The sequence below is a fragment of the Misgurnus anguillicaudatus genome, chromosome 13, assembly GCF_027580225.2.
Source record: "Misgurnus anguillicaudatus chromosome 13, ASM2758022v2, whole genome shotgun sequence".
Lineage (NCBI taxonomy): Eukaryota > Metazoa > Chordata > Actinopteri > Cypriniformes > Cobitidae > Misgurnus > Misgurnus anguillicaudatus.
In genome coordinates, this window is record NC_073349.2 from 10,700,708 (window position 1) to 10,722,449 (window position 21,742).

A 21,742-nucleotide genomic window follows, 5' to 3' on the forward strand; every position below is an offset into this window, starting at 1 on the left:
TGACTCTTGCGGATCTGCGGGGTCGTGTGGCGTTTCTCCGGGAACGCCGCCCTCCGTTGCTGATCACCGCTAAGAAGGCGGCTGTGAAGCTACGGAGAGACGACCTCCGCCTCACGGTGCTGAATCGGCAAGCTGGTTCGTCCAGCGGCCCTCAGCCACCGGATCCGCAACCATCTGAGGTTCCGATGGAGACGGAGAGCGCGCGTTCTGCATCGCTTTCTACCTCTGTCGGACCTCCCGAGGATTCGGTGTCTGTCGTAACATCGGAGGGGGGGCCGTCACTTTCGGACGTGGATCCCGAGCCTCTCCCTCCTTCGGGAAGGGTTGCGGTTCCCGATCTCAACCCGGAGATGACGGCCATGCTCGCTCGGGCCGCGGAGACGGTCGGGTTGGAGTGGAGAGCTCCTCCCCCTCCCGTACCGTCCCGCCTAGACGATTGGTACTTTGGGGCTGCACGGGCTTCACAGTCTTCCCCACCGGTACCTTTCTTTCCCGAGGTGCATGATGAGCTGACTCGGACGTGGAAAACCCCGTTTTCCTCCCGGAACCGTCCGCATCAGCCATCACCCCTCACCTCCCTCGATGGGGGGGGCCGCTAAAGGGTATGCCGGTATCCCGACAGTGGAGCGCTCGGTAGCGATGCAGCTGTGTCCTGCCGGCGTCTCCTACTGGAAGGACCGTCCTACCCTTCCCTCACAGGCTTGCAGGCATTCGTCAGCTTTGACGGAGTCTGCATATCGGGCTTGTGGGGAGGCGGCCTCTGCCATACATGCCATGGCTTTGTTGCAGGTTCATCAGGCTAAGGCTCTGAAGGACCTGCACGAGGGAGGTCACGATTCGGCGGTCTTTAAAGACCTGCGTGCGGCTACGGATCTGGCGCTACGTGCGACCAAGACCACCGCACAGGCCGTCGGTCGTGCTATGTCCACCTTGGTGGTCCAGGAGCGCCACCTCTGGCTGTGCCTTGCGGACATGCGGGATGCCGATAAAACCCGGCTTCTACACGCCCCGGTGTCCCAGGCCGGCCTGTTCGGCGAGGCGGTGGAAGACTTCGCACAACAGGTCTCCGCCACCCAGAAGCAGACTGAGGCTCTGGCTAACATCATGCCGCGTCGGAAGAGACCAGCACCTGCCCCGTCGACGTCGGCACCTCAGTCTGCCCCTCGCCGAGGGCGTCCTGCAGCGGCGGCCGGCCTCCGTTCCTCATCGGGGCCGTCCAAGAAAGCGAGGAACCGGCCGTCAGCAGCCCGCCCCGCCCGCTCAGCCCGCTAAGCCTGGTGGAAAGCGAAAATCTAAGCGGCCCTGAGATGGGCGACCTGGAGGTGGAGGGGATCGCTCTTCGGGAGATGGTGAACGCACCACTCCCCCCCCCGGAGGAGGACCGGGTGGGGAATCTTTGGTTTTCTTTAATTTCTGTTCCGCCGGCTTTTCAGCCGGCACCCACAAAACCACAAAAAGAGCGAATTCCTCTTCCTCCTCCAGGTCATCAGAGACAGTCGGGTGTGACGGATGGGCTCATAACCCTACGTTCTCCCCCTCCTCTCTCGCCAAAGGATGTGTTAAGCGCACCGAGATATCTTCATCAGAGTCTTCCCCGCGCAGCCATCCATCAGCGGAGTCAGGTGAGTGCTCATTCTCACAATACACATGTCAACGCAGCCCAAGAGAGCGCGTCATCGAGCACCGCCGTTCCGCTCGCCGCGGGTACTACGATTGTGCCGTTAATTCCCCTCGCCCGGTATCTGGAAGCTTGGCAACAACTTCCCAGTCCGTCGCGCTGGCTTTTACGCACGATCCGTCTTGGCTATGCGATACAATTCGCCCGGCGACCTCCCAAATTTACGGGCATCCGTTTCACTATAGTGAAACCCGCCGATGCGCACGTACTACGTGCAGAAATTGCTGTCTTATTGGCGAAAGACGCGATTCAGCCGGTTCCTCCAGCCGAGATGAGGTCAGGGTTTTACAGCCCTTACTTTATTGTACCCAAGAAAAGCGGCGGGTTGCGACCGATCCTGGATCTGCGCGTTCTGAATCGAGCACTTCACAAGATGCCGTTCAAAATGCTTACGCAGAAAACCATATTTCAATGCATTCGCCCACAGGATTGGTTTGCAGCCATCGACCTGAAGGACGCGTACTTTCATGTCTCAATCCTTCCCCGGCACAGGCCGTTTCTCCGCTTTGCGTTCGAGGGAAAAGCATATCAGTACAAAGTCTTACCGTTCGGGCTCTCTCTCTCTCCCCGCGTCTTCACAAAAGTGGCAGAGGGTGCTTTAAAACCTCTCAGAGAGAGCGGTGTTCGCATCTTGGCATATCTCGACGATTGGCTCATTATAGCACAGTCGCGTCAAATGCTTTGCACTCATCTAGATCGGGTGCTCAAACACCTCGCCCGTCTCGGTCTTCAGGTCAACCGAGAGAAGAGCAAACTGTGCCCGACACAGAAGAACTCTTTTCTCGGCATGGAATTGGATTCGGTCAATCTTACAGCACGCCTCACGGAGGCGCGCGTTCAGTCGATTCTGGCTTGCTTGAATACGTTTTCGGGCAAGACTGCGGTCCCTCTGAAACAATTTCAGAAATTACTGGGGCATATGGCTGCAGCCGCGGCTGTAACGCCACTCGGTTTGCTGCATATGAGACCGCTTCAGCATTGGCTTCACGACCGAGTCCCGAGGAGAGCGTGGCTAACCGGCTTTCACCGTGTCTCGATCCCACCGAAATGCCGTCTCACATTAACCCCGTGGTCAGACCCAGCCTTTCTCAGGGCGGGGGTGCCACTGAGACAGGTCTCCAGACATGCGATAGCATGCACAGATGCCTCCAACACGGGGTGGGGAGCCACGTATGGCGAGCTTGCAGCTTCAGGAGTATGGACATCACCTCAGCTGCATTGGCACATAAATTGCCGAGAACTGTGGGCTGTATATCTTGCGCTCGTCCGCTTCAGCAGCGAGTTGAGAGGCAAAGATGTATTAGTTCGCACAGACAACATTGCGACTGTTGCGTATATCAATCAACAAGGCGGAGTGCGCTCTCGTCACATGTCGCATCTCGCCCGCCATCTCCTCTTTTGGAGTCAGAAGAATCTGAGGTCTCTTCGTGCCATTCACATCCCGGGGTCGCTCAACGTAGCGGCAGACGCGCTTTCCCGAGCAGCGCGCCCCGGCGAATGGCGACTCCACCCTCAATCGGTCCAGCTGATTTGGAGACGTTTCGGCAGAGCGCAGATAGATCTGTTTGCATCTCCAGAAACAACCCACTGTCACCTATTTTATTCACTGAACGAGGGATCACTCGGCGTGGATGCATTGGCGCACAGCTGGCCGAGAGGTCTTCGCAAATACGCATTTCCCCCAGTGCGCCTCATTGCACAGACATTGTGCAAAGTCAGGGAGGACGAGGAGAAAATTCTTTTAGTTGCTCCATATTGGGCCACCAGGAGTTGGTTTCCAGAGCTCACTCTCCTCGCGACAGCCCCTCCCTGGAGGATTCCCCTGAGGAGGGACCTTCTGTCTCAAGAAGGGGGCACATTATGGCACCCCCGTCCCGATCTGTGGAACCTCCATGTGTGGTCTCTGGACGGGGCGCGGAGGTTGTAGGTGATTTACCCCCGGCGGTATCTAACACCATCGCTGCAGCGCGAGCGCCGTCTACGAGACAGGCGTATACGCTGAAATGGAACCTGTTTGTTGTTTGGTGTACTTCTCAACGAGAGGACCCCCGAGAATGCCCGATCAGTATTGTGCTTTCATATCTCCAGCACCGCTTGGAGAAGAGGCTGTCACCGTCTACTATTAAAGTAGATATCGCGGCAATATCCGCGCATCACGCACCCATAGACGGTAGATCTGTGGGTCAGCACGATCTGGTCATTAGGTTTTTAAGAGGTGCACGGAGGCTCAATCCTTCGCGTCCTCCCTCTATTCCTCCTTGGGACCTGTCCATGGTGCTGAACGCTCTCAGGGACTGCCCGTTCGAGCCTCTGCAGACGGTGAGTGTCAAGTTTCTCACTATGAAAACTTTGATGCTCCTCGCACTGGCTTCTATTAAGAGGATAGGGGATCTTCATGCATTCTCGGTCAACGATTCGTGCCTTCAGTTCGGGCCGGCTGAATCCAGCGTTACACTGAGACCCCGGCCGGGCTACGTGCCTAAAGTTCCCACCACTCCCTTTAGGGATCAAGTGGTGAACTTACAAGCTCTGCCTTTGGAAGAGGCAGACCCAGCTATGGCTTTGTTATGTCCTGTACGTGCACTACGTGTGTATGTGAATCGCACTCAAAGCTTTCGGACCTCAGAGCAGCTCTTTGTCTGTTACGGTGGTCAGCAGAAAGGGAGAGCTGTCACTAAACAGAGGATGTCTCACTGGATTGTAGACACAATCGCCCTGGCTTATGAGAAACAGGGCATTCCCTGCCCTTTTGGTTTGAGAGCCCATTCAACCAGAAGCGTGGCTTCATCTTGGGCTTTGGCTCGTGGTTCCTCGCTTTCAGATATTTGTAGAGCTGCTGGCTGGGCGACACCTAATACGTTCACTAGATTCTACAGTGTTCGTGTTGAGCCGGTATCCTCTCGAGTTCTCTCATCAGATCAGTGAGAACATCGAGGAACGGCTCCTGTGTCGGCTTGGAGCCTTTCTTTTTGGCTGCGCAGAAACCGCACCAGTATGGAAGGCCATTATGGCAAAAACTTTACAAAAAATGTTTTTTGTCTTTTTCCACCGCTTGGCAGCCGATGTTGCGGAGCATCGGCTGCCAGCCTCTCACTGGATGTATTCTTGACTATCTGGGTGAGGCTAGCGCCCACATTGCGCCCCCTAGTGGTTTCTTTGTGAGTATTTCCGTGGAAAGTTTATGATTTACCACGTTTCCCTTAGCGGAGTTCGTTCCGCGCCTCTCTAGTGTTGCTAAGAGAGTGTATTTTTTATAGACCTCGTGTCTTTTTATCTATCACCTTAGTGGTAGACCCCTAGAGGGTTTTTCTTCCTCAGCGATCTTAGTCCCGCCTGACGAGTTCGCTTCCCAGTTCGCCTAGTCACTATCGTGGGTTAAGGAACAAGTAGTGACCGGCCTCTGCTTCAACCCCATTTCCGTTCCCTTAAAGAGGAGAGTCGGAGGGTTTACGCAGGCACTGGAGGGGTCAGCTTCAGTGGCGCTTTGGTAGGGATTCCCAATTCGTCGGTCACGACGTGACGTCGTAGTGACCGACTGAAAGGGAACGTCTCGGTTACATATGTAACCCTCGTTCCCTGAAGGAAGGGAACGGAGACGTCACGTCCCGTCGCCACAGTTTGCTGTTCCACTGCTGATATCGGCCGGACAATTTTTTCTTTCTGGCCAGCTTTCTCAGCAAAAAATAGCTGATTTGATAACTGCACCTGCCGCTCATTAAATAGCTGTGCGGCGGGGCGGCGCCGGCAGATGCAATTATCTGCATGCCAAGTTCATTGGCGTTTTAAAGGTTTCTCGAAGCAGATAGGTCACCCGCGAAGCGGTTCCCAATTCGTCGGTCACGACGTGACGTCTCCGTTCCCTTCCTTCAGGGAACGAGGGTTACATATGTAACCGAGACGTTACATTGTGTACTAAGACCGACAGAAAATTAAAAAAGTTGAGATTTTCTAGGCCAATTCTAGGCCGATTTTCTGGTACCGCCAGTCCCGGGGATCAGCTGAATAGATTAAAACTCAATTGTTTAATTCTAGGGGAGCTGGAAAATTAGCCTATTTTCAAAAAAAGTGGAGTCCCTTTAAAATAGTTATTAAGAGAGATAAAGTTCGGGACCTTGACTGATGTTAAGAGGTATTAAGAGAGATAAAGATCAGGATCTGATTGATGTTAAGAGTTATTAAGAGCGCTAAGACATGAAAACGACCTTTCTCGCACTGACTGACAGATCCAAAGCATGCACACAGATGCACGAGCGTGCAACCCTGATTTATACACAGAATTACAGTTTTAAAAATATCTGTTTTGACAAGAATTTACACAAATATAATCTGTTATGTCTTAAATGAATGTTTGGTTAACTGTTGGGAAAATATATCTGATGTGTAACATTATATTAGATCCGTGCATTACAGTATATCTTAAAGCTGTCTGTCTCAACGTCAAACAAATAATAAAAGAAAGAAAAAAGTTAAACATATATATTCCTATAGATATCGTTTTTGACTGTGTGTGTGCTAAATCTATTAGTTTACCATGATTTTAAGGTATGGAAGCAGTGATTTTGCTTTTAAACCCTCAAAAACAGTGGCGGCTTGTGACTGCTCATCTGAAGGGCGCAAATTCAAAATAAGTGTTCGGAGTGTCATGTGTGTTGCTTGTGTTTTCAAAATATGTGCACAGGCGTCAAAATTGTTCATGATAAAAGAGACGCTCATGTTCACAACATAAACGCAAGACACTCACTTAACACTAAACTCTGATTACGCATGAGATTATGCGACTATGTGGTAAACGTGAGCGTTTCTTTTATCATAAACCCTTTGGACGCGTCTGCAGCAGGCACTTATTTTGACAAAACACGTGATGCACATAGGATCACTTGACACGCAGAACACATATTTTGAAATTACAAACCACACACATGACGGCCTACATACATGTTGTGATCAACTTCACATCGAGCACCCTCGGAAAAAGAAGTCATCGGCCACCACTGCTTAAAAATCTTTAACAAATGTTTTTCTCAAAATTGACTTTGCTGACTCTGTCAACTTTAAACAGGTGTAGCTCTGTCATTTTTTTGTCAGATTCCAACAAATCATACATTGTTTTGAAGTGTTTTTTAATAAAGAATGTCAAAATATAAATAGCTTTTTTTGAAATTTGCTCATTCTGACTAATTTTGTCAGCAAGGTCACAAATGCTTTGTTAGCTAACAATAAACAACCTTTCTACAGAATTTATTCATTTTAGTACATGTTTATTTAAGCATTTACTAACATTTTGAAAATGAAAAGTACCTGTCAAAATTGTGGTTTAAGGCACAATGTATACATTTTACCACTAGAGGTGGCTATTACACAATAACAACAACAAAAGGAAATCTTAAAGATGTTTTGAAGGAGAGAGGAACGACGGGAGATGGGATGTCATCTTCCAGAGATGGAATGGAATTCACAAGTGGAAACCGAGTATAGTGCAGATAGTGTCATTATGAGATGAGAATGACAAGGGATGAGCAATTATTTGTAATTTACAAATCCCTGGGATAGTGTAAATACATGACAGCATGAAAAATATATCACACTGTGCAAGTGGTTTTTGGATATTTTACTACATATTGTGCCTTTAACAAAGATGAAAAATGCTGAAATGTTTTTTTTTATTGTTAGTTTATGTTAGCTAAAGCATTTTCTAATGCTAACAAATACAACCTTACAGTGAAGTGTCAAATAAATCTTTAGTGTCCCCAGAGCACACATGTAAAGTTTTAGCTCAAAATATCATATAAATAATTTATTATAGCATGTTAAAATTGACACTTTGTAGGTGTGTGCAAAAATGTGCCGTTTATGTGTTCTTTAAAATGCAAATGAATTGATGAAATTCAAACACTGATCACAATAATGGTGGTTTGTTGCAATTAAAACTCAATTGTGCTTTTCTCTGCACTAAATGGCAGTGCTGTGGTTGGATAGTGCAGATTAAGGGGCGGTATTATTATAATAAGAGCTCCTTATGACATCATAAGGAGAGCCAAATTTCAACGACCTATTTTTTCATGTGCTTGTAGAGAATGGTTTACCAAAACTAAGTTACTGGGTTGATCTTTTTGACATTTTCTAGGTTGATAAAAGCACTGGGGACCCAATCATAGCACTTAAACATAGAAAAAGTCAGATTTTCATGCCATGGCCCCTTTAATATATAATGATGATTATCTAGTTTCTAGTAAGTGCCACAAAAATTAACATAGCAAAATTTTTCATACACTGATACGTTTTTTACCTTGCATGCAGGCATATACACGGTGCATGTTTTTGCATGGTGGACTGATAAAACACATAGGCTGTGTCCGAAAATAGCCCGCTATACCCTCATTCACTATTCCCTACATTAGTCCAGTAACATAGTTTACTCGAAGAAGTGAATGAAAATAAGTGAGTGAATTTGAACACTTGAGCTCACCGGAAGCACTGCAATGCGAACGCCATCCTCCGGCGAGACGCGAGAATTTATTCGGTGGACGAGTAGCGGCTAGCTGTGTAAGTCAGTTGTACCCTCATTATTGCGATGCATTGTGAAGTTGAATGAGTGCACCAAATAATGACCACTATAATTTCGGATACCACGTAAAATAGTTTTTTTTTTAGGGAGCTATTTGGACACAGCCTTAGGCTCCAGGAAGTTATATAACAATAAGATAATCTAATTGGAGTTTCCTTACAATTTTATGCACAGTATTTAACTGGTGTTCAGTCAATGGACAGATGGATCGTGGACATTATGTCTAAACAATTATATGCCTCTAAACAGGCTTTATGAAATAGACTATGAAATATCACTGTGATTAAAGCACTGAAAAGAATTTATAGGCCTTGCGCCAAACTAATCTAACTTCATTAATGACTATACAACACGCTCACAGATCATTTCGAAAAGCCCAGCATTTTAATTCAAGCCAACAATTCATGCGCACCTGTTTTGGCAGCCTGCCATCCGAGAGAGAAAGGGCTTCTGATCTGAATGTTGTAGGCAAATACAGGACTGTGGTTATCAGGGCCTGGATGCCAGGATACAACCGATGTTGTTTCTGTGATCTCATCAACCCTGATGTCCAGGGGTGGGCCAGGAGGACCTGGTTGTGCAAAGGACAAGATTATTTTCTTAGTTTGTAGAATTAAAATCTATAATGCTAAATTATGATAAATATGCATAATTATTCAGAAAAAACATTACCTCGTACCACCACATCTGTTGCTATAGACCCACTGTCCACATTAGTCTGTACAGCACAAGTGTACCTCCCTGCATGCCTTAGTTGAATGTTACGAATCATAATGTCACCAGCGGATGACTGTGAGAACATACAGCCATACAAAACATAAGCACTATAAAAAATATGTATTTATTATCAAATGTAACAATATTTATCATACAATAATATTCATCATTAAAGTCAGGTGAGTGTAAACCTCTGAAAATGATAATTGGTGTAAGTAACTTTATGTATGTATTTTTAATAGCTTCGGAATAAGATTTATAAACAAAAAATTACAATTTACACTGTCCAAAAGTTTACATACCCCCATGGATGGATGGGCCAGTGCCATTGACTACCATAAGTAGTATTTAAAAACTAAATCATGCTGAAAACATCTTTAAGGAATGATACGTACCCCACCGACTTTTTCGAAATAGCCCCCGTGGCTTCCGAAGTTGATCATCTGCTCATTGAAGAACCAGGTGAATCTGACTTCGAGGGAGGGGTCACGGGTCACCTGGCATGGGATAACAACACTCTCTCCGACTGTTACATCCAGCTGAGTGGCTTTAGAGATGATGACGGTTGGCTCTGTAATAACAGCGTGATGGTCAGCAGCAAACACATTTACTGGTGTACATTATTAGTTCACTGTGCCGTGCTACATGAAACAGCAGTAGGAAATAAGTACATTACGGCAAGGCTGTTAGAAACACCTGGTAGCTGTGATGTGACAGTGTTGAAGCTCAGAACAGTACAGTTTTACTTCCACTAGATGTCAGTGTGCTGTTATGTTTTCATCTCTTCTGAAAAAGACACCTCTTATACGTTCTCACTGGACAACTAAAATATTTGTTGTCAAGACGTCAAATTTTACGTTAATCCAAAAGCTACTTTACCATGGGTGCACTTTTCTACAAATTCAATTATTAACATTGGCACCCTCAGATTCTAGATTTCAAATGTTTATTAGTACTTTATAAAGCACATATTAATTCATGACCATATTTTTCATCGCTTAACCCTACACCAAATTCTAATAATATATTGTCAGGATCCTGCCATAGGAGTCTTGTTTTAAATGTATGTTTTATCATGATGGCAGGGTTCTGACAGCCTCATGTTCTATGTGGAAGCTCATGGCCTTGTATATTGGGTCATGTGCCTCTGGTGTTTCGTCTCTAGCCCCCCCCCCTGTTCTCCCTGTTAATTATTCATTATTAGTTAATCCCACACACCTGTGTTGCCCTAGTTGTCTTGATTAGTTTCCCTTATTTAATCTCCTCTTGTCTCTTGTCTTGTGCTGGTTCATTGTGTACTGATGTGCAGTGTTGTGTTTATTTATCATTCAGTTTAATGTTATATCTAAGTCGTCATATGAGTGTTAAGTCAGTGTTTTTGTAAAGACCGTGTTCATTGTTGTTTTGCCCCTATGTGGGCTTTTGTTTTCTGTGTTTTGTATAAATAAATGTTCATTGTTCACTTCCCCGACATCGTCTGTGCTTGGGTTCTCTTGTCATCTCCAAAAATATAGAGTGACGACATAAATGTGTTTGTAAATATTTGTTTGACTGGGTGTCAAGTCATATTATAATAAATCAATAAAAATGTCAAGCCAGTCATCAGATTTTTTTTGTTGCTTTTTTAAAGGGATAGTTCGGCCAAAAATTATATTATAAATGGGCAGGTTCTTCATTCTGATTGGTTGAAACGAGTTCTAAGCCGTGATAAAATACCCCGGTAACCCCACGGTTCAGACCGCATTACATAAGTATCACTGTGCCACTGTTGCTGCGTACTGATTTATGAAAATAAACATCACACTCTTTAATCATATTTTAATTTGTCTACAATTGCACAATTAATGGTGATATCCAGATAAATGACAATAAATGTGACCCGCTCTGGCGAAATGAGTCGGAAGTCGCAACGTTCTATTTTAAGATATGAGCCGATAATGTAGAAAAACAATGAAATTATCAAAAAAAATTTTTTTAGCTAATTTCAAAGAACACACATTCAAAAATAATCTCCCAAAGTTTTGTAGTCCAAATAATTGAGTAAAGGTGTTTAAATGACTATTAAAGTTGAAACAGTTTTACTAAATTTGCTGGAAATTGCTTTTCTCAAATCCTCTCGTCACCTCCGAGCATCTCCCGGGGATCCCCTGAAACGTATCTCTCCAAATATGGTGTTACACGTTGTTTTAGAGCCAATCAGAAATCTTCATAAACGCTGATCACTTGTCAATGGGAAACCCCGGGGCACGCGATTGGTCCAGCCATCCTCCTGTCAGCCTCGCAGCACTCTCCTCTCCTATTTAACTCCTTTTTTAATTGTTTACACTGTTATTGTCAACTAACCTACACAAAGATATGATTGCATAGGCAAGCATTATTTGTTTTCTTTTTGCTTGTCTCTCTGCCTCTCTCAATTTCTCGCGCGCGCACACACACGCGAAAACGTACACGCGAACGCGCGCACGCACGCACGCACGCACGCACGCACGCACACACACACACACACACACACACACACACAAACAAACAAACATTCTGGTTTCCATGTTTTGTGGGGACATTCCATAGACATTCCCTCCCCCTAACTCAAACCCCAGCCATCACAGAAACCTTTCTGTTACTTCACATTTTCAATAAACATCATTCTGTTTGATTTATAAGCTTGTTTCTTGGTTTATTGTAATAGCATTTATTTCTTTGGTCAAACTAAGCTGTAAAATAAATCGTTTATCCCTTTAAAATGCAATGGATTTGGATTTTGAAAGATATCTACAAAAAACTGGCAAAAAAAACTTTAAAGGTGTTTTTCTCAGGTTTTCAGTTGGAAAAAGAGGACAGACAACCTTAATTCAAATGTCTATATCTTTAAAACCATTCAAGGTATGACTTTGACTATGATATCATTTGAAAGCTTATGATCTCCTCTTTCAATTGATACCAAAATCTCAATTTTGAAATTTGGGTCACTGTGACTCATTTTGCTGGATCAGGTCACAAATATTGTTGAGTCATTTCGTCAATAAAGAGAGAACGTTCCCTGAGGAGTTTCTACCTCAAATTCATATTTCCGCTTTTATCCACTAGGTGGCGATCTTACCCAACTTAAACACTGATGCATTCACTCAACACTAAAAACCCTGTGTAAGTTTTGATCAGGCTCTGAATCTGATCTCTTACAAAACTTCTTCACAAAAATGGAATTATCTCGAAAATTTGAAAGGTGATAAGAGAACAAATGAAGGTAGGATGAAACTTTTTTTGTTGTTGTTTGAAAGCGGATGGTCTGTTATTTCATTTGATATTTTATGTTTTTTTAAAGAAGATCATTTTTGGGTGACAACCACACTTGATTCTGAGGAACTACTTTGTTTGACGGAAGAGTAATATTTGTAATATAATAACAACTTATTTGTGTTTCATTTAATTAAATTCTGCTATGCATATGAAGTAACCGTTTTATAAACGCAATAAGCCCCGCGAAGCAGTGGTGTTACAGTGCATTTTATAACAGCTAAGGGGTGTTGTTAGGCACATAGACTGTAAAAAAAGATAGACGTAGTGTCAGGAAAATTACCTATAGGTTTCTGAAGTTCGTTTTTGAAGCTTAACTTTTTCACCGCCAGCGTTTTTTAAAAAAGTTGCCAGCCAGCGCCAGCGTTTTTCATGATTTTCACCAAAGTTTAATGCCTTCCAGAAAATGTTCTTCTTTAAATATATAAACATACAATATACCAAATGAAAGAACAGACCCTCTGCTTTCAAACAAAAAAAAAACGTTTCATCCTACCTTCAGTGGTTCTGTTGTAATCAGCTTTTGAATATGGGTAGGTTTCTACAAAAACACCACATTTTGAGCAAAAAGCAGAGATAATTCCATTTTTGTGACGGACTTTTCATAGAAATCCCATTCAGAGCGATCTTTAAAACAGACACGGACATGCAGCAGCTTGTCATAGGGCAATACTTCCGGGTTTAAAAAGTTGCGGAAGGGCGCCACCTGGTGGATAATAGCGGTATTGCTGAAAGACGGAAAATCTCGTAATTGGCGGGGAAGCGTTTTCTCTTAATTGACGAGATATCTCGTTAATGGTGGTGAAAGAGTTAAAGTAGGTGATGTCTGCCGTCACCATCTTGGTCACGCGTCACCACGGATTACTCTCGGATATCCAAAAATGGGTAAAAAGACGGGACGTGGGAGAAGCTGAGGTGACTGGTTGCTAAAACCATGCCCGCCTAGCTCGACTCTAATGACAGCATTGGCAGTTCACCCATCACTCAAGTGGCCACGTCCTTAATTATGCAGAACTTAATGGCTGAATGTAATTTAAACTGATAAATTACAAAAAAATTCACCCCCTCAGAGTTGTAATGAAGGGAAAATTAGCTATATAGACCAAAAACACTTTTTGTACCAGGCTGTAAACATATTATTGTCTACTGTAAAGTTGGCCATTTTACCATGGAGGTCTATGGGAATTGACTCCCTTTTGGAGCCAGCCTCAAGCGGCCAGTCGATGAATTGCAGTTTAAATCACTTCCGTATTGGCTTTATCAGAGATAATGGAAGGTTGCCCCTCGTATTGAACCCATGGTTTACTCACCCCGAAGCCGTCCGAGATGCATATGTTCATCATTTTCAGACAAATACATTTTTGGATATTTTAGAAAATGTTTTAGTTCTTTCAGTTAATCAAATGTAAAGTTACGGGGTCCACGTCCTTCAAGTCCAAAAAATGTGCATCCATCCTTCACAAAATAAATCCAAACGGCACAAAATAATCTGCACCGTTTTGTTGTAGAAATTAAAACTTTATAAAGTTTTTATAAACGAAAATAACTAGCTTCCGGTAACGCCGCCATCTTAATCGTACGCAGTTTACAGAGGTTTCTCTGCTGCTGCTCTGTTCCCCCGACCTTCACATCTGTCATATGTCACTAAGAAATGTACATACACTATGCTGATACTTTCTCCTGAATACAGAGGAGTTTAAGATAGTGGCACTAACGGAAGGTAGTTATTTTCGTTTGTAAAGTTTTAAATATGGATATTTCTACAACAACACTGCACGGATTACCCTCAGAAGGCCTTTGTTTATCATCCTGGAGCCGATTTCTTTGGGGAAGGATATATGCAAATTTTTTTGGACTTGAAGGTGCTGGACCCCGTAACTTTACTGTTTAGCAGCTGGAAGATATAAGACATTTTATAAAATAACTGAAAATGTGTTCATCTGTAAAAAAGATGATGGACATATGCATCTCGAACGGCTTTGAGGTGAGTAAATCATGGGTTTAATATCATTTTTGGCCGAACTATCCCTTTAATGCATCCCTCTTCATTCTTCACATGAAATGGATGATTTTAAAGGACGTTGGAGAACAGGGCATCCTCAAAACAGCTGTTTGAGTTAACTAATGAAGCTTGAATCATTAGTGCCAGTATATTCTCTGGATCTTCTCTTGTACTGAATTATTCATATTTTGTTATACACTGTGCTTGGCAAACATGTGAATTTTGGAGAACAATCTGACTGTTTGCAAATGATCATGTCAGATGAACATGTATTCTGTATTGTGGCTTTCATGTGGAAATGAGAACGAGAGAGTTTCTATAAAAAAAAACTTCAAAAACAAAAGAGCCCAATGAACTGCTGTTTTAATAGTGTTGGTATTGTTATTGTCTCCTGTCAAGTGCCTGAAGAACCCACTGATTTGCAAAAAAGAGTTTTAGATTGATTCAACCCTTAATAAACAGCACTGTTATTTCCACACATATCATGCGTCTCTAATGCTAGTCAAATAAATCAATTCCCCATTAACCACAAGCACAGTTCATCTAGAGTCTGTGGAGATATCCAGCCTGTGTGTGCTTTACTTTAATAGTGGCGCATGCTTTAGATCTATCAGAGATCATCATTTAGCATAAAATAATGCAAATAACATCGTACAAAGTATCCCAGCATACCTTTAACCACTAGTGTGCCAGCACTGCTTGCCACTCCAAACTGGTTTCTCGCCACACAAGTGTATAGACCTGCGTCTTGTTTCGTGATGTTTGATATCCGGAGACTGCCATTATCCAGCACAGAGACTCTAGACGACAAATTGAAATGAAAACAGTGCAATTACATCCATCCATATAAACAAAACCCGAAATCAGATATTATATTACACCGAGGATCAATGCACTTTAGTCTGGTCACAAAGATCAATGGGCAATTCGGCTGAACGTCTGAGCTGTGTAATTGGTGATTTCGCCAAAAGGTTTGAGTGCTGCGATGCTTGCAAAACAATTCAAGGCATTGTTAGGACTGTTAGGATTTTAACATCCCGAAATTACACACTTTATAAAGTCTTTAAAACAAAGTTATATTGAATTATACAGGACATCCTTAAAGGGCACAAATTATGCAAAACATAATGGACATAAATGTGTGTTGGCATTGTGCGAACACATCCACCCTACAATAAAAAAACACCCTCTCCTTCTTTTTATTCATCATTTAACAGGAGCAGTCTCATTAGGCATGCTGATTGAATTCTCTGGTTAATGTGATGTCACACAAACAAAGCCCCGCCCACAGCCACTGACTGACTGGTTTATTTTACCCAAAAGCTTTTCTAAATGTGTTTGTTAGAAAATTGTAGCGCTAATGTGGCTACATATACTATTGTCCCAGACTATATTTGGTGAACCAAATTACAAGAATTTAAAGAGATAGTTGATCCCAAAATTTAAATTCTGTCATAATTTACAAATCCTCATGTTGTTGTAAATAAATTTTTTCTGATGAACACAAAATATTTTTATAAATAATGGTAAGCACACAGCTGATTGTAACCATTGAGTTCCGGAATTCATTGGGTACCGTCAACTGTGTGCCATCATTTATCAAAATATATTCTTTATCATTTGTCACAGTACTTCCATAATATTTGTTTTCCTACTATGGAAATCAATGGTTACGGTAGCTGTGTGTTTACCATCATTTATCATAATATCTTCTTTTGTGTTCATCAAAATAAAATAAAAACTCATGCAGGTTTAGAACAACATGAGGGTGAGAAAATGATAACAGCATTTTAATTTTTGGGTGAACTATCCCTTTAAGAAATCAAAAATGGATAATCTTTGGCATTTCTATGGCTTAAAGTAACTATCCATAAAATGTTGTTAACATAGTGAAAAACCCACTCTTAGGAATTGCAATTAGGAATGATATGCTTTAACAAAAATCAAGTTGCACATTTTTACTTGTAAAGCATCAACAGTGCTTTGTCCTATAAGATAATAAACCCAGAACGTTCATTTAAAGTAACCGAGTTAAATAAAACATGAGGTAATGTCTTTGCTTTTGTGTTTCTCTGCATTCCACTTTAAATATGATTTCATTGACAAAAATAACATTTTTCACACATCCATGTGTAAAAATGAATACTAGGTTGCTTTAATTTGGATAAAGCAGAGGCCAAGATGATGAAAATGCTTAAAGTGCAGAACTCAAGATCTGCTTCATTTACATCATGACCTTTCATTATGTAGCGGTCTTCATTAGCAATGCACTTCTAGGGGGGAAGAAAAATCTGCTCACATCACCATGGCAAACAGACCAAATCATTTTTACGGACATGCCACTCTTTATAAAGTGTGGCCTTATTTTTTTCTACGGAGGCGTGTGGAAATAAGAGGTTACAGTAGACATGATATCTTACATTTTGTTGATTTTTAATTGTTTTAATCTGTGTCCAAAATTATACTTCAATTAACCAAATAAAAACATGCGGTACAAATTATCATTTATTTATTTTTTTAAAAACAGTTAGAGAGAATAAGATATATATTCAGGGCTGGTAAATTGGTAAAGCGTTAGCAGCGCAAATGTCATGGGTTCGATACCAATGAAACACAAGTTACCTTGGATTAAAGTGTCTATGAAACGCATAAAGGTAAATGCATAAGTGCATGGTTTATCACAGTAAATACTTAAACTCCACAAGGTCTTGGTTTAATGGTTAGAGAGTCAGGCTAGTAACATGAGAGTTGCCAGTTCAAATTTCACAGCCGGTAGGCTGTGCGGTGCCCCTGAGCCACATTGTTTAAATAGCATTTGTTTAATAGTTTATTTGTAATATAAAGGAACACGCCCAGATTTTGGGAATGTAGCTTATTCACTGTATCCCCCAGAGTTAGATAAGTCCATACATACCTTTCTCATCTCCGTGCGTGATGTAACTCTGTCTGACGCAGCCCCCGCTAGCTTAGCTTAGCACAAAGACTGGAAGTGAATGGCTCCAGCTAGCAAACTGCTCCCAATAAGTGATATATAAGTAATGTGTTGTGATTTGTATAGTCACACCGTGTACAAATAACATGAGTTATATGAGACACAGCAATCTTTTAAATGTATAAATACTGGGGACTATATTCTCAGAAGGCGAAGCACTGCTACATGGGCGAAGTGATTTGCTCGCAGCACCCATGAAGCCCCTGGTGAGGAGCAGAGAGTTCAGTCAGAGTTGTGCAAATCACTCCGCCCATGTAGCACTGCTTTGCCTTCTGAGAATATAATTCCCAGTATGTATACTGTTAAAAGATCGCTGTGTCTCATATGACCTTGTTATTGGTACACGGTGTGACTATACAAATCACAACACATTACTAATATATCACTTATTGGGAGCAGTTTGCTAGCTGGAGCCATTCACTTCCAGTCTTTGTGCTAAGCTAAGCTAGCGGGGGCTGTGTCAGACAGAGTTACAGCACGTACGGAGATGAGAAAGGTATGTATGGACTTATCTAACTCTGGGGGATACGGTGAATAAGCTAAATTCCCAAAATCTGGGCGTATTCCTTTAAAGAGCGTTTCACGCTCACGTAATATGCACCTATAAACGGATAAAAAAATGCTATTTTTTTAACACATCAATCTTCAACTGGTGCTCGTCTTCCACCCCTTACAGTTTTTCTGCTTACAACCTCTGCCATATAAATAGGGAATCTGCCATGGCGCGAGCACAACAGGCCTTTAAAGGGGATGAAAGATGAGACTCTCATTGGTTTATTACACGTTTCACCCCATACACACCCATTACTCATAAAGAGAATATAGACAACATTTTTAGTCCATGCACTGGTCGCGCAGACCATTTCTCACGTCATTAAACTAGCAAAAGTGGATTTGGACATGCCCTAAGTGAACTTGCGCAGTTTACTTTAGACCATGCTCTTAAATGCGCCGCTTTCGCTTCACTATCATAAATTGGAGTTTTCTGGCTTTTGTTGCACATCTGTTTCCATCTACATTTCATCTTTTAAATTCTACCATGATTCATGCTAAAGCTTTTGATGAACAACAAAAATGCATATGTAGCTAAGCATTAACAACTTGTATATGCGTGAATGTAAAGAGCTGAAGGCTAAAAGTTGGAGTTATATTTGCATAACACTGTCAGCTGTTTTCCAACAGGTGGTAGATTATTACAAGCAATATCAGGCATTAAGGTATAAAAGCAATGTTCTCTATTCACTACCCACATTATTATTATAGAAATCCCTGAAAAGGCTGTTTCTTGCTCTTTCTCTCTTACTTCGTCTTTGTCTCTCTCTCTCTCTCTCTGTCAAGACTGTAACAGTGTTTTAATGAGAGACCCTGTCCTTCTTTCTATCCAGAGCTGGAAACTGTGGGTGGATGTTAGCACAAGGCTGATAGACAGTGATGGCTACTAATGATTTTCTCACAGCAGCTCTAGGCTCACCGGTTCAGTCTTTCTCTTTCTGTGGAGATACTGCCATACTGCTTAAATCTCTATGGATTCATATTAGTGTATGCTAATAAGAAATCTGTGATCAGTGCACTGCCCTCCTATACATTTCAAAAACCTTTTTAAACGTTCCCACTGTATGATCTGGAGGCATTATTAGTCTCTGAAAGGAAGATTATTACAGGTTCTGTCCTGTCAGGGATGTCATTTTAAGAGGTTTTAAGAGGGTTATTATGATGCTTGCTCAGTTTATCTCCAAGTTTGGCAAGCTAAATTTTAATAAAATTAATAAAAATCTTGGAAGATACACATTTTTTGTCTTATTCTGGTAACAGTTTACAAGGTTGTATTTGTTAACGTTGTTACAAAATTTAATATGTCTCAGGTGTGCCTGGAATGTGTCTGTGCAGTTTCAGCTCAAGATACACAGATCATTTTGGTGTCAAAACTGTGCTGTTTTCATGTGTGTACCTTTAAATGCAAATGAGCTACTGCTTTCGGTTAAAAACAGATCTCATGCCTGTGAATACAGTCTAAAACAATAGTATCTTTAGCTGTATTAGTGCTACAACGTGTTAAAAATTACATTAAAAAAGCTTTTGGGTAAAGTTAAGCTGTCAGTCAGTGGCCGTGGGTGGGCTTTGTCAGTGTGACATCACATTAAAGCAACACAGAACAGTTTTTGCTCTTTGCTCCCCCTACAGGTTGGAAGCGGAATTGTCCATTACCACTGTCATAAATAATTTAGCCTACTGCAGCAAAGCTGGCTCTGATTGGATTGTAGGTCTGCCATAAAGCAACTTTTTGTAGTTTTCACTCGAACTACAGGACCGCGACCCGACGGTTGGAAACTTCTTTAGTGTGGTTTTGGCCGATAGAGGGCTGCAAAGCGAATGTGAAAGTGCCGTTCACCATGTTTTGAGTGGATGAACGACTGAAACTTTGTTGGAAACGTTAATTTAAGGTAAAAAAACTCTTTAGTGTTGCTTTAACAAGAGAATCAAAACAGCATGTCTAAGGAGACTGCTTTGGTTTAATGGGGATTAAAAAAGTTTTTATCTCGTAAAACTGTATTTGGCATAATATGGGCACTTTAATGCATTAGCTTACAAGAACCAATAGTACATAGCATTTATTAATTTTAGTTCATGTTAGTTAAATTCCCAACACAATCTTATGGTAATTCGTACGTATTTTACAAGGTAGCTAATTTGTACAAAGTAGTATTAATTTGTTCGACCACATTTTTTTGTACGATTTCCTTTCGCCCTGTGACGTTGAGCTTAGGGTTGTAGTTTGTGGTGTTTCAATTTGGTTAATTCCAATAATTAAACATTTTTGTAAAATTCACTTTGTATAAATTGATACGATTAGCCAACTTGTAAAGTCTGTGCAAATTCCCATGAGATCAGGCAATAAATAAGTTATTGTGATTACACTTGTCTGTCTGTTATGCTTTTTATGTCTAATAACAGTACATGATTTTAATAAACGGTTTAGGTGTAGGACAGCATTAGCGGCTTAAATATCTTTTAAATGCTATATTGTTACTAAAATGGCTATACATTTTTGTCTGTTAAAGCGTAACTAAACCCCTGATCAGAGCCTGACTCCACCCACTGGCAATATTTGAAAAATGCAAGAAAAGTGGGCAGATCCCAACGGAGATAGAGGGGACGAACTAAGCTCGTAACCAGTGTTGGGCAAGTTACTGAAAATTAGTAATTAGTTACAGTTACTAGTTACTTCTTTTAAAAGTAATTGAGTTACTTTACCAGTTACTGTATATCAAAAGTAATTAGTTACTAGGGAAAGTAACTTATAAGTTACTTTTATGTCTGCTTTTTAAATGTAAATATGAACAGTGCTAAACAGTCAAACAATAAAATGATATGGATGGGTTATTTTACACGTAAGACTCTAATATATCACATACTGTAGGAGTCTATTTTGCTTTAGATTCAGCCGTTGAATATTTTTGTAATATGTAAGCTTAGATTTATTATGTATATCATTTAGACAAATATTCTGTATGTTTACATTGAAAATATATAGTGTGTTAAAATTGTGTATTGTCTCTTTAAGAATTTGGAGACAATTGTGTCAACATGTCATATTTTCTAAAATAAATTATAATTTTTCTGATTCCATATTTATTTTAATAAGCCAGAAACGTCTCTGATGTGTCCTGCTGACAGGCGCGGTGTGCGCGTGCAGCAGCTGACGCAAATTATGGGTCCTCCGAAAGGTTAGACCATCTCATTTCAGTTCTCTTCGCGAACTTCTGAGGCTTCCACCTTGAAAGACCGAGTGCTCAATTTTTTAGGTTGCATGCTTAGCAGGGCGCGGCCATGGAATTGGAACACAGCTTGTGAACCTTGCGGCGGTAGTGCGCTCTTTGGTCATATATTGTTTGTATATGTTTTCTGTTGGATTTAAATGATACACAGGATTAAAGGAAGATATTTAATCAGGAAACGGAGTACGTGAATTGTTTTGTCCGACAGAGACAGAGCAAGTGGATTGTTTCGTCGGATACAGAGCGAGTGAAACTGAAACTGCGCACTCACACATATGGAGTTTTAACACGTTTAGTTGTACAGCGCATATTTTTCTGGAAACAACAATCGTGGATCGTTCTGTTCCATGAAGGCCGATGTAAACATCTAAGATATATATTAACATTTCTCAGATTTATTGCTTTTGTGGACTACACATGCAAGTTAATGTCATACTGGGATTGCTTGGCAAAGATAATTTACAAACATGAGAAGGGATGGATTATGACTTGTGCACAATTTTTAAACAAAGGTATGTTGTCCCGTTTAGATTTTTCATGTTCATTCTATATGCCCTGTCAGCCATGATGAAGTTTAATTCATTGCGCCGCCCACCACGGTCATGCGACATTAATTCAGAAATGTCTTGTCTGTAAGTGTTTTTTTTTTACAAAATAGAGTAACGCGAGTAACGAACTAATTAAATTTCAGTAAATGTAATTGCGTTACTTGATTTAAAAA

General features: G+C 41.8%; 1 protein-coding gene across 3 annotated transcripts in view; it reads right to left on the bottom strand.

Annotated features, from left to right (window-relative positions):
• Positions 1-21,742, bottom strand: part of cntn3a.1 (contactin 3a, tandem duplicate 1) — a 114,919-nt gene that overhangs the window by 9,543 nt on the left and 83,634 nt on the right. For all 3 annotated transcript variants that reach the window (XM_055187504.2, XM_055187505.2, XM_055187503.2), the window contains 4 exons: positions 14,926-15,053; positions 9,356-9,531; positions 8,916-9,033; positions 8,656-8,814 (listed from right to left, as the gene is read on the bottom strand). In XM_055187504.2, the coding sequence (XP_055043479.2) occupies positions 8,656-8,814; positions 8,916-9,033; positions 9,356-9,531; positions 14,926-15,053 (581 nt within the window). The remainder of the gene's footprint in view (positions 1-8,655; positions 8,815-8,915; positions 9,034-9,355; positions 9,532-14,925; positions 15,054-21,742) is intronic.